Here is a 13,277-nt window from a genome sequence, read left to right on the forward strand (position 1 = left end):
TCCATCTTTGGCTCATTCTTGAAGATGGACTCAACCAAGAAGGTGAGCAATATCGCCATCCCTTCCTTCCTTCCAGCTTACCGTCACTCTCCCTTTCATCGTTCAGGTGACCAAGAAACTTGCTGGTGCCGCGGCAGGAACGGCAGCCTGGGTGACCAACGTGGGGAATGAGTACGGCCAGGTCTTAATCAGTGTCCTCACTGCAGCCGAGGGTGCTGGCCTGTACCCCATGGCCACCGGGCTGATGCGGCGATACCGTGATGCCGGTGTTTCCCCGCCTCTGGTCCTCTATGTGGACCGAGACTGCTGTTCCCACGGGGGACCATCCAAGGTGTCCCTCTTATTCCATCAGTGGGTTCAGCTAGTGGTGCGGCTCGACGTGTGGCACCTGATGCGACGCTTCGCGGCGGGTGTTACCACGGAGAGCCACCCACTATACAGCCTCTTCATGGCGCGTCTCTCGTTCTGCATTTTTGAGTGGGACGAGGGAGACGTCGCCCGGCCTGCGAAGTACACTGGTGAGGCGGGCGTCGAGCCGTCTGTCTGTCTGTCTGTCTCTCTCCCCCCCCCCCCCCTTTTCATTTTAAAACAGTTCCCTCTTTTTCACAGGTGAGCTCATCGGCGTCCAGTACCTTTTTTCGCAGACCGGTCGAGTGCTGGAGGAAGTGATGGGCAGGGATCCCGACGCTCCGGATGGGACTGATACAGACGACGACGACAGTGTCGACGAGGGCTTCCAAGAGAACGAGGGGTCAGTACAAGAACATCTCGAAAACACCCTCTTCGGCCTTGAGGAGGACTTCGCCCGACAACCGTCGTCTGACAAGTCCCAGTCGCAACCTGCCATCGGCGCCTCACAGTCTGGGCCAGCCGACCAGGAGACCTCCCCTGGAGACGAGGCCATTCAAAGGGTGTCCCACGAGCCAGTAAGTCTCTCCCGACGAGTCGTGATATACCTGTGGAATATCCAATGAGTACTCACTCCCCTTTCTCACTTTCGCTCTCTTTCTCCAACAGAGTAGCCTTGGAGCTGACACTGGCCCGGGTTACGAGCACGTGGTCAACCTGGCCTCTAGTCTCATGACGCTGCGTCACCGTGCCTACGTGACTCAGCAGCAAGTGGCGGAGATTGTCGCTCTCTGGGAACGATTGCCGGAGGGCGACAAGGCCCCGGTTCGCTTCCCGCCACGCCACCAGGAAAGACTGGTGAAGGGGAGGTTCCGACGCAAGCACTCGCAGACCAGTGTCACACCGGGAGTGGAGAGCTTGCGACGGTAGGTGCTCAACCTGTTTGGCGTTGCCTCTTTCCTTTTGATTGGATATCAATGGCAGGACTGACTGACTGACTGACTCTCTCTCTCTCTCTCAAAAACCCACCCCCCGAATTTTGTAGGTGTATGGTCGGCCAAGGCGGCCAAGCCGCACAGATGCCAAACATCAGCCGCCTTGTGGAGGCCGTTTGTATAGAGTTGTCCAGGATTCACCCCGAAGGAACCACCATCTGCGGCGTGAGGGTGAACCGCTGGGCAGCTGTGATGCGGGATTATATCTGCATCCAAGAGAACATCCTTACAAACCCGGTACTCATGGCCCAGACACGTATCCAGTTATTCCCCCTCAATCAGCGCACCCTGGCACAATGGTAAGTACACACTGGACAAGTGGGATCCACCATGCCCCTCTCCTCCCTCCCACCCTGACTTACTTTGCTTTCTGTCCCTGTAGGCACCTCACTCGCACCAGGGAGCTGGTACGGCGGGCTCTGGAGATGGCCGTGCCATTGCCATCCAGCTCGGCCCTTGCTTCGGAGCCCACCCCTGCCGTACGGCCACGGCCCACGGGCCCCGAGCAGTCCGCTGCACCATGTCATGAATACTCGGACCTGCCTGACCTGTCCGGTCAGGCGACGCAGCGAACTCGGGGCCCCGTGGATGTGGCACCGCCAATTGTTGGCCACCCCCCCGTGCCACAAGAAGCACCCGCCACCCAGCCACTCCTCCCGCCGGCTGACACTGCCGCTTCTCCGCCTCCACCGGCACAACCTTCAGTACCCCGCACCACTGCCTGGCGGCGGAAGAAAAAACAGGAGGCGGAGGAGCTGGCGCAACAGCAAGGTATCCCTCCCAAACAAAGAAAAAAAGTGGAGGCCTTTGTTTGCCAGCGCTGTGGCCGTCCTAAAACAAAAGAGTTCGGCCACAGCCGCTTTGGGAGGGAAACCTTTTGTTCCACCTCAGCCGGCAGAAGTGTCCAGGAGTGGCTGGAGGAAAAGAGGAGAGCGAAGCAAAATCGTGCCGGGGGGGATGGCCACTAAACAATTTTTGTTAATCAGTAGATGGGCCCATACATTGCTTTTCTTTTCTTTTTTTTCTTATTTTTATAAATTTTTCAAGCTGTTTTTACTTTTTTTTTCTTTTTTTTTTTTTTGCAAATGACTGGTACTTTATATAATTGTCAAGGAGGCCTCCTTTTTTCAAGCTGTTTTTACTTTTTTTTTTTAAAATTTTTTTTTTTTTTTTTACAATCTTTACAAATGACTGGCACTTTATATGTTGGCAGAAAGGGAGGCCTGCTTCATTTTTCAAGCTGTTTTTACTTTTTTTTTTTTTTTTGCAAATGACTGGCACTTTATATATTGTCTCCTTTTTTTCAAGCTGTTTTTACTTTTTTTTTATTTTTTTGACAATCTTTTTTAATTTTGGGCTTCATCTACTGGTTATTTTTTTTTTATTTGATATTTATTTATAGTTCCTTGGATTGTTGTTTGACTTTTATTTAATATACACTGATTTCATGTTATATTTATTGTATATAGTTATTTCACGTTATTTTTTTTCTTGGATTGTTGATTGATTTCTATTTATTATATGTATATTCATTGTATAAACCTTGTTGATTGAATCGTTGTGTCTGCCTGCCTGCTTCTGTCCCGCCCGCCGCCGCTTTAAGGGCTCTCTGTTTACCTTCCCGCGACCGCGTGGCTAATCGGCTATGCGCCATGCGCCCGCCCCTTTCACCTTTAACGGACCCGGCTCAGCCTCGCAGATCGGCTGGCATTTTTTGCGCAACTAAGGATGCAATGTTTGAGGGAATGAAGTAATTAGTAACTTCTAGTTTCCTGTTGGTAGACATTTATGCAAATCCATGCTATGATAAGGCAGGTCTAATTTTCACACCAATATGGCATCATGATATGTAGCAATTTAAAATTAACTTGGAATGAATCACAGAGCAATAAAACCAAATACTGATACACATGCTGGGTTGTAGCAATCTGTGAGACAACAAATCTAACTCCTACGTCCCTAGCTAAAACACCTGCACACCATTAACCCACCACCTAGTGTAGACACATAATTCACCCATGTTTTTGAAATAAACATAGAACTTTTAAGACTTCAACCACCCTATGCTGCAGAGAGAATAAACTTGTGTTTGGGAATCCCTGTTGCAAAGTTTGTTCTGGATTTTGATAGCTGCGTCATTTGGAGGAATTAAAAATAAAATGTTTGAATTTGCATGTTAAATGGGCTGAGCCAAATACAAAAACTAAACTGGGCTAAAAACACACAAAGGTCTCGGCTGCTATGGACTACTATAAGAAAGAGAACTATAAAGGCAAAATATGTATTTTTTTAAGCTTATACATTAAATTTTTTTAAAAATGCATATAACTTGCCTCCAAAATACACTTCAAATATGCATAAAGAACAGTGCAAAACTGGACAGTAGGTGTAAAGGACACATGATACTTCAGCAGGGCTTGAATCGCAGCGTTTGCGTGCTTTTATTTTGATAAGTTATTGGGGGTCCTGGTTTACATAATTAATTGCGCAGTTTGCCAGGAATAGGAAAGGAAAATGGCGACATATGGAGTTAACAAACAAGCACCTCGCTGAAAAGTGAACAAGGTATTAATTTCTCTGTTATATGTAAAACAAAGGTTACGAATGTTTATGTTATTTATATCCCTTTTTATTTGTTCTTTGCCTTTTATAGCTCTTACGGTGTGTTTATGAAACAAGGTTACGGAAACGAAAATAAACATTCATAAACCATCAGTCTGAGAGTTGACCATCATTCAGCCGGGGTCGCTACAGTAAGAGCTTGACCACTCATTGTGTCCTGTCGTCCTGCCGAACTGAAGTCGCGAGTGAAGGGCTGGTGATTCGTACCCATCGTAATGGAGTTAAAGGTGAAGCACCAGTGATTCGTCTGATTTGTAACGGAGTTTAAAGGCGAAGTGGTGACGCTCAGTTTCCACTTTACAAAGGAAAAGAAAGTACAGTTTAAGAATTTCAATACGAGGACTTCAGCAAGGGATTTTTAAATATTAGCGGCAGCTGACGAATGGATTTTGGTGCGATGGTCAAATGCAGGCATAAACGGTTATAACGTCACAGTGAGTACTGTTGACATTAAAAAAGGGGCTGTATATATTAGTAAAGTTAAGAGAAAAACCAAACGGTTTATATATGTGTGTATATGTATGAAGAGGGATTAATCCTGACCCTTTGATAGAATTTGGCTATTTGGACTATTCTGTAACTACTGTTTAAAGGTTTAGCGTTTGCTCTTACAAGGGAACTGTGAAATATCTGACTGATTGTTCATTTGTAATTTTTGGACAGAATCATAGTTAATTCAAGGCTTTTAAAATTGATATAATTCTTCAACATTGTTACTAAGAGATATTGATATCTTTGTATTGTATTAGGTTTATTTGTGTATACAAGTGTTTTCTTTTTTACTCTTTCACTGAGTAAGATGACAGAGCCAGGTCCAATTCTTTCAGGTGTGGGAGCATTGCAGGAGCAGGTTGATAGTCTCCAGTTAAAGGGTTTAGAGCCAGATAGTTAGCTTCAAAATGAAGATGACAGTGCACAGAGAGATGGCTTAGAAGAAGTGATTTACAGTAGTGAAGAAATGCAGACTAGTATTCAACAAAAACTCCAAAGGGCTGACCCTCGTCGCTGTGGTCGTGAGCGAAAGCCCACAGGAAAAATGGTTATATTTCAAACGGAAGAAGCTCTAAGGAAGGAAAAAAGGCTAAACTATTTGTATGAGCAGTGGAAGATTCAAGCTCGGGAAGTAAGAGAACAGCTTAAGACAGACATCACAGAAAGCCAATTATCTGTACTGATTGATGAACTTGAAAAGAGAAAAGGTGATGTCATAGCCATTTATGTAGCCATTCGAAATAACATCACACCATCTTCAGATTTAAGACGCAGAGTAGATGCATGTGAAGCAGTGACGGCTGACATTACCAAAATTGCATATGAGAGGTTAGCTGGCATAGATGGTGAGTTTAGTGCTGAAAGAGAAAAATATCGTCTTCATCAGCTTCTGCATCATGAATATGCTAGATCCATATGGTTCTACAGTCTCAAGAGTAAGCAAAAGATCCAGCAACGATTCTGCAACTTCATGCATGGCAGCAAAATGGGCAGATGCTGCAGCAGAGTTAGCAGCAAAGGAGGCTGAATTTATAGTTATGATGGAAGAAAAAAGACAGCAAGAAAGAATACGGCAAATAGAAGAACACCAAAGAAGGGAGCTAGAGACTCACAAGTGTGAATTGGAGCGACTGAAAGCTGAAAAGGGTTTGAGAGCAGCACATGCTAGGCTGGAAGTTTACAACTATGAGGCTGCAATGGAGGCCAGCATCCTGCCGATTGACTACAGCATAAAAGAACAAAGACACATTCCTGCACCAGTCACCTGTCAGTCCTTCAATGAAGAAACATCTCCTCATGAAAACACAAACTCATTTGTGCAGGCGTTACAAAACAGCATAACACTGAATAGGCTTCCAGTGCCAGAGCCATCTATTTTCAGTGGAGATCCACTTCACTTTATTGAGTGGAAGGCCTCCTTTGTATTGCTTATTGATGGAAAGAACGTTTCTTCAGCTCATAAGCTTTACTATCTCAAGAAATATATAGCTGGTCCAGCTCGTAAGATCCTAGATGGAATATTTTACAGAAGTGATGATGAAGCTTACCAGGATGCTTGGAACAAGCTAAACCATCGTTATGGTCAGCCATTTATCATTCAGAGAGTGTTTAGAGAAAAACTGGCAAACTGGCCAAAGATCCAGTCGAAAGATGCATTTAAAAAGTCCGAATAATCCCTAAGTCCGATAGCATGTCAGGATGCGATGCCTCATGTTAAGGGTCTTCAGATATTGAATGACTGTGAAGAAAATCGGAAACTTGTACAAAAACTACCTGATTGGGTAGCATCTCAGTGGAATCGTCAGGTTACACTAACCCTAAAAGAGACTCAAGAGTTTCCAGGCTTTAAAGAAAGAGCTTTTCTGTCAACAGAAGCAGAGATTGCATGTAATCCAATAACCTCTCTTACTGCTCTTCATGCTTCAGAGCAGAAGGGTGAGAAACAGAATCTCAGAGAAACCATGAGAAACATGGCCAGTGTCCTTAACACTCAAAGTGTTCATGAAAATAGTCAAGGTTTGACTAAGATCAGTATAGGATCTCAGTGTATGTTCTGCAGTGATGATGGTCATCAGCTCCATAACTGTTTAGGGCTGATGTCCAAGCCTTTGGACGAGCGATGGAAATTTGTGCAGGAAAGGAAACTTTGTTACGGGTGTTTGATGCCTGGGCATAATGTAAAAGACTGCTATCATCGTCACTCATGTGATCTCTGTAAGAAAAGACATCCTACATGTCTTCATGATAGTAGCTATGTGCCAAGGGCAAGAACATCAATTTTTGAAACCTCAAATGAAGTTAATAGCAATGAAACAACTACTGCAGTAGCGCTCACTGTGACAGAAGGACGACATTTTACAAGTACATCCATGGTTGTGCCAGTCTGGGTGTCATCATGTAGCCGCCCAGATGCTGAAAAACTTGTTTATGCTCTGCTTGATACTCAGAGTGACACTACATTTGTAGACCAAGGCATAAGTGATGCACTAGGAGCAGATAAATTTCCAGTGAAACTAAAACTGTCTACCATGATTGGAAGAGACACACTTGTGAAGAGTGAAAGGGTCTTTGGACTTCGTGTTAGAGGTTACAACTCCCAGGTTTATATTGAGCTTCCTTCTGCATACACTAAAGAGTGTATACCATTAAACCGTTCCCACGTTCCTACATGTGAAACAGCACAACAGTGGAAGCATTTGTCAGAAATTGCAAATGAAATCCCACCACTGCTAGACTGTGAAGCTGGACTTTTTATAGGCTATAACTGCTCAAGAGCATTAATGCCTAGGCAGGTAATTGAGGGTGAAAATGAAGAGCCTTATGCAGTGTGCACCGACTTAGGATGGAGTATTGTAGGGCCTTCATCACCATATATGGATTCATCTAACAATATACGTCTATGCTATAGAGTCACAGTTAAAGAGCTCCCCCTGATGACACCTGCAGATGCAATTCATGTTTTGGAATCAGATTTCAAAGACACTAATGAGGAGGAGAAAAGGGTCTCTCAAGATGACATCCGTTTTTTGAGAAAATTGCAAGAAGGCATTAAGAAAATCAGCCTTAACCACTATGAAATGCCCCTACCATTCAAGAAGAGACCCAGTCTAGCAAACAACGAGTCACTTGCAATTATTCGGCTTGACCATCTGAAAAGGAAATTGCAAAGAAATTATATGTACAAGGAACACTATGTGAGTTTCATGGAAGACATCATAGAAAAGGGTGATGCAGAGGAAGTTAAAGATGAAGGCAATGAAGGTGAGACTTGGTACATTCCTCATCACGGCATTTGTCATCCTAAGCAGCCAAAGAAATTGCGTGTTCTGTTTGATTGTTCTGCCAAATATAAAGGAACCTGTCTCAGTGACCATCTTCTCACTGGACCTGATCTAATGAACAGTTTGGTTAGAGTATCACAAGTGCTAACCACAACAGACACAGAGCAAAAGAGCCTCATAGATCGTCTGATCAGTTTTTCATCCTGGTCACGTGCTGTCCAAGCTGTTGCATGCATTCTTGGAAGAATTCAAAAGGACAAATCAGATGGAATTTCCACAGTAACAGAAAGACAGAATGCAAAGAGTCTTATAATAAAAACACTACAGAAACAAGTTTACGGAAATGAGCTAAAGATACTTAAAACAGGAGTTCCACTGCCTTCACATAACAGTCTGTTTTCTCTTGATGCCTTTATAGATAAAGATGGTGTGCTCAAGGTGGGAGGAAGACTTGGCAGCTCTTCTCTTCCCGATTCGCTGAAACATCCCACAATTCTGCCCAAGAATCATCACATCACAACTTTGATAGTTGGTCATTGTCACGAAAGAATCAAGCATCAAGGGAAAGGTCTTACAATTAATGAAATCAGATCAAATGGTTTCTGGATTCCTTCCATCAGTCGAGTAGTAACACGTCATATTCAGCAGTGCATCATCTGTAGGAAGCACAGGAGACCTATAGAAGAACAAAGAATGGCCGACTTGCCTCCAGAACGAGTGGATCCTTCACCTCCATTCACATATTGTGAAATGGATTGTTTTGGCCCATTTCTTACTAAAGAAGGTAGAAAAGTAAATAAAAGGTATGGTCTTCTGTTTACATGTTTTTGTTCTTGGGCCATTCATATAGAAATGCTGGATGACATGTCAACAGATGCTTTTATCAATGGGCTCCGCTGCTTTATCGCTATACGTGGTGCAGCTTGCCAAATAAAGTCAGATCAAGGAATCAACTTTCTCGGAGCAAACAATGAGCTAAAGGAAGTACTTAAAGAAGTCGATAATGAACGAATAATGGCCTTTTTTTGCTGGAGACTAGTTAAGATCTGTTCCTCAACTCTCTCCACAACTTGAACTTTACCTCAATTAGTTTGCTATTTCATTGAGCTTGTTGTTTAAAATGCTGTTATAAATTGTCTGTCAGTGTTGAAATCATTATAGTTAAATCTTTAATGATTTGGTGGGAGTGTAAAGGACACATGATACTTCAGCAGGGCTTGAATCGCAGCGTTTGCGTGACTTTTATTTTGATAAGTTATTGGGGGTCCTGGTTTGCATAATTAATTGCGCAGTTTGCCGGGAATAGGAAAGGAAAATAGCGACATATGGAGTTAACAAACAAGCACCTCGCTGAAAAGTGAAAAGGGTATTAATTTCTCTGTTATATGTAAAACAAAGGTTACGAATGTTTATGTTATTTATATCCCTTTTTATTTGTACTTTGCCTTTTATAGCTCTTACGGTGTGTTTATGAAACAAGGTTACGAAAACGAAAATAAACATTCATAAACCATCAGTCTGAGAGTTGACCATCATTCAGCCGGGGTCGCTACAGTAGGTAACAAGAACTTAAGCTCAAATATGTGCTCTTTTCCCCTTTAACCACTTGAGGGAACATATAAATCCATTTAAAAGACTGCATAGTTTGGCTTCATGTATGAATTTTAATCAGTTGGTAAATGAGCAAGTAATTGTTTTGCAGCATTATTAATATTGTTTCTAACACAATGCTCTATCAGAATTAGAAATGTGGTGAAACAGAGAATCCCACAAGTGCTCTTCAAATCTGCTCATGCATGTAATTCTCGTATACTGGATGAAGTTCTACACTGCTGTCCCATTAGTTTTCAATTAATGTTCTTCACTCCTAATTTTATCATCCTCTGTTCTCTAGTTCGGCTTATTAGCATTTCATGAAACACATACAGCAGAAATTGCTTTAAAATTAGATTTCTAAAATCCTGTTCAGCTCCTCTCATAATTCAATAAACAAGACTAGATATTGCCAAAACAGCTTTAGCAATTAAAGCTTGTCCAGCAAAAGCATTTAATGACACCCAAGTTGAATAAAAGAAAATGCATTATTAAAATTAAACGAATAAGCTTTATATTGAAAATAAAACTGTACTTGTGATATTAACACCTCCCTCAAAAGTACAAACCTAGTTTACTCAAAATATCGAAATATGTATTAATTAGTTTAGCAAAAACAAACATGTTTCCTAGAACAGGCAAGCCTAAATAAAGAATGATAATCCAATGTACTGAGAAAAAGTACTTCCCTCTTCTTTATTTCTTCCATTATTGTAAATGTTGGCACTATATGCTTTCAGGTCTTCAACTACAATTTCATATTAAATTAAAAGGCACCGAAGTAAACAAAAAAAAATTCCACTACATTTTTCATTCAATAAATTAAGATTCAACATAAACTGGCACGGTGTTAAAGACAAATTTTGCCTTTGTACACTTAATGAATAGTACTGCCATCTTTAGCCACAATGACTGAACTATACATTTAAGTTTCTTCCCCAGTGTTACTGGCGGCTTCAGGTCTGAACTTTGAATAGGCCAGTCCTAAACTTTCATTTTGGTTTGTTTTCAGCATTCATGTGGGCTGCTTTTGTGCTTTGGATCATCTCACTACATGAACCAAACATGTTTCAGCTAACTGATGCATGACTAGTCATTCTTCATTTAAAAAAATGATACAGGGCAGACTTCATTCCTTCAATCCTAGCAAGCAGTCCAGGTCGATAGCCAGTAACACCACCATATCTGATTGATAGTATTATGTTTATATTGTGGAATACTATGATTACTGTAAACTAGATATAATGGGACTCCTGTAAATCAAACAAGTTTACTTTCTCTAATAGGCTTGGGGATCATGCAGGTTCTTCCTGGAAAATCAGATAAGCATTTATGTTTGTCTTGGCTTGCAGTGATTTCCAACTTGGTACTCTCCAAAGAAGCCCTGTTTTGCTTTGTGTCTTTCTAGTTGTAGAGTCATGAACTTTTGCTTTGGCAATTGACACCTACCATTCTTTTGGTTTTTGTTCATTTGGCTCCTCTTTGCCTAATTGTCTGATTTTATGCGGTGGTCTTAGTTTACAATTCAATACTGTTCAAAGTACAGTATGTTCCATTTGAAGACTATGGCTCTCTCTGTGTTGTGGTGGAATTCTAGAGCTGTATCTGTGAAGATATTCAGAAAGTGTTTCTGATGTTTATAGAACCTTTTTTGTTTGTGATATTAGGTGATAATCTGTTCAAAATAATTCTGGTTTTACTGAACAAAGCCGACTGTAATCAAGCCTTCATGTTATTGATCATCCTACAGTAATTATCCTGTACACTGGGGTTGATTTAACTTCCAGGCAATTGCCTTTTCAGACAATGCCAATGTTGCCATACAAGCATTCATGAAATGAATGGGAGGTTGGTGGCAGGGGGATGGGGGATTCTGTTCACTCTGATAACCTGTATGTTTTAGATTTTGATTAAATATCTGAAAATAGTGTTAAAAATATTTAGTAATAAAGGAATTTGGAAAATGGCAAATAGTTTCGAATTGTGCCAGGAAAAAGTATTTTATATTAACTGTGCAATCTCATTAATGTGCCGCATGGAACAACAGGCACAATCTCACTCAATAGGATCTAAGTTGGCTGCTGTAATTTCTAGGAATACTATGTGAACATGATCTGGTACAATAATACGTTACACTGAATAACAGTGAATTCTCAAAGAAACTAAAAGCAATGGCTCCTAAACAGCTTTTTACTAACAGCTAAATTTTACAAACATTCACAAAACCCAACAGACAAAGTATGCCTCCTCTATGACAAGGCTGTGCTAACAAGTGTAGCAAATTTAGAGACAGCTTTAAACATACATACACCACACACTTTTTACCAGTATTACTAAATTACTATTACTACAGTAAAATGTTAGTACATGCTATTACTTCTGTAAAATAGGTAATTTTTCTGCTTACACAAAAAAAAAAAAAAAAAAACACCTGGTGCCCATTCCAATAATGATTGTGCAATCTGCCAGCAATGAATGAATGGGAAGACTTCATCTTTCACAGCAAGAAAAATGTATTAATTATACAAGGCTCTGGTGGAGCCTACCCAATGAGCCACACTCATTCAAATATGCCTAGATGCTCATAAAGCTGAACTTCATGTCTTTGGGATGTGTGACAAACTAAGAAAAATATAAAATGTCAGAAATTATAAAAGGAGCATTAACTTTTTTCTTTCGTTTCATAAAAAACAATCTTTTTGTAAGTTACAAACACTGCTCTTTTCTTGTTGAAAGATCACAGAAAACCTACACAACCTACTATACACACACACACACACACACACACACACACACACACACAGAAGCAAAGATCTGTGATACGGTTTGCATATTTATAGCTGGAAATCCAACAAAGTGAAACAATGTATCACTTTTTATTCCTGCTCTTTCGACACCTGTCCGGTGTCATCATTAGAGGAAAATGATTATACATACAGGAATCAAAGGCAAAATATAGCAAGTGAGGAAGAAGCGAAGTAGGCGGGTGTAAGAAGGGTGGATTAGTACTGTGGGGTTTGGAGGGTGTTGGTCTTAGTCTTTATTATTTGGATGATGTTCTTTTCAAGCATGAATATTCTGGGTTTAGGGCTGCAACAACTAATCTGACATAATAATTATTAAAAATGTTGCCAAAGATCACTTTCATCAATTAGTTAATTATGTTGTTAGGCTGAGTACGTTGTGTTGTGCAATTGTGGAATGAGATATCAGGTTGGTGCCAATTGTTCTGGCACATCTCCTAAGTAAGTATTGCTTAATAAATGTTTTGGTGTAGCTGTTTGGTGTAAACAGATGGAACAGTTAACATCTTTCTTTTCAGTTTCTTTTGTATTATAGTATGTGAATAACCTTTTGCACAATGTCTTAACAGCTCCATCTATGCAATAAGGGGTGATTGCTACCAAAGTGTAATATTTTGTCCATGCAGCATTGTTTGCAATAAATTCTTATAAATCAGAGTAGCATTGCTACCTCTTACAATGGAGATGTTCAGAAAGTTGATGCATCCCTTCATTTCTCTTTCCATAATGAACTGAGTTGATGTGGCTGTGGAATTCATGTAGTTGATCACTTTTTAATATGATGAATGTATCCAAAGCTTAGGTCCAAATTGACTTAGAAAGCCACACTTTCAAATCACTGCAGTTCAGCTGAAAGTCCTGATAATGAAGATCCCATTGGCATACCTTCTTTCTGTTTGTAATATTTCTCATTAAAATGGAAATTACTTTTCTGGCAAAGTAATATTAAAAGCATTATGCTCTTTGTGACCCTTCTTTTTAATGCCAAAAGCAAGAAATCTATAGCAGAGACATGAAATGCAGTATATAGTATACCATGCAGTGCTTGCCCAGCTGTATACAGGTGCTGGTCATAAAATTAGAATATCATGACAAAGTTGATTTATTTCAGTAATTCTATTCAAAAAGTGAAACTTGCATAT

At 40.9% G+C, this 13,277-nt stretch overlaps 2 protein-coding genes across 16 annotated transcripts in view; one reads left to right on the top strand and one right to left on the bottom strand.

Annotated features, from left to right (window-relative positions):
- Window positions 1-13,277, bottom strand: part of ptprk (protein tyrosine phosphatase receptor type K) — a 615,224-nt gene that overhangs the window by 333,508 nt on the left and 268,439 nt on the right. The gene's annotated exons all lie outside the window — the stretch shown is intronic.
- LOC127526928 (uncharacterized) lies at window positions 659-2,363 on the top strand. The gene is made up of 4 exons (XM_051924154.1): window positions 659-926; window positions 1,018-1,274; window positions 1,394-1,642; window positions 1,726-2,363. The coding sequence occupies exons 1-4, from the start codon at window positions 669-671 to the stop codon at window positions 2,309-2,311; spliced, it is 1,350 nt and encodes a 449-aa protein (XP_051780114.1). The 5' UTR covers window positions 659-668; the 3' UTR covers window positions 2,312-2,363.

Source organism: Erpetoichthys calabaricus, chromosome 3 (assembly GCF_900747795.2).
Source record: "Erpetoichthys calabaricus chromosome 3, fErpCal1.3, whole genome shotgun sequence".
Taxonomy (NCBI): Eukaryota; Metazoa; Chordata; class Cladistia; order Polypteriformes; family Polypteridae; genus Erpetoichthys; species Erpetoichthys calabaricus.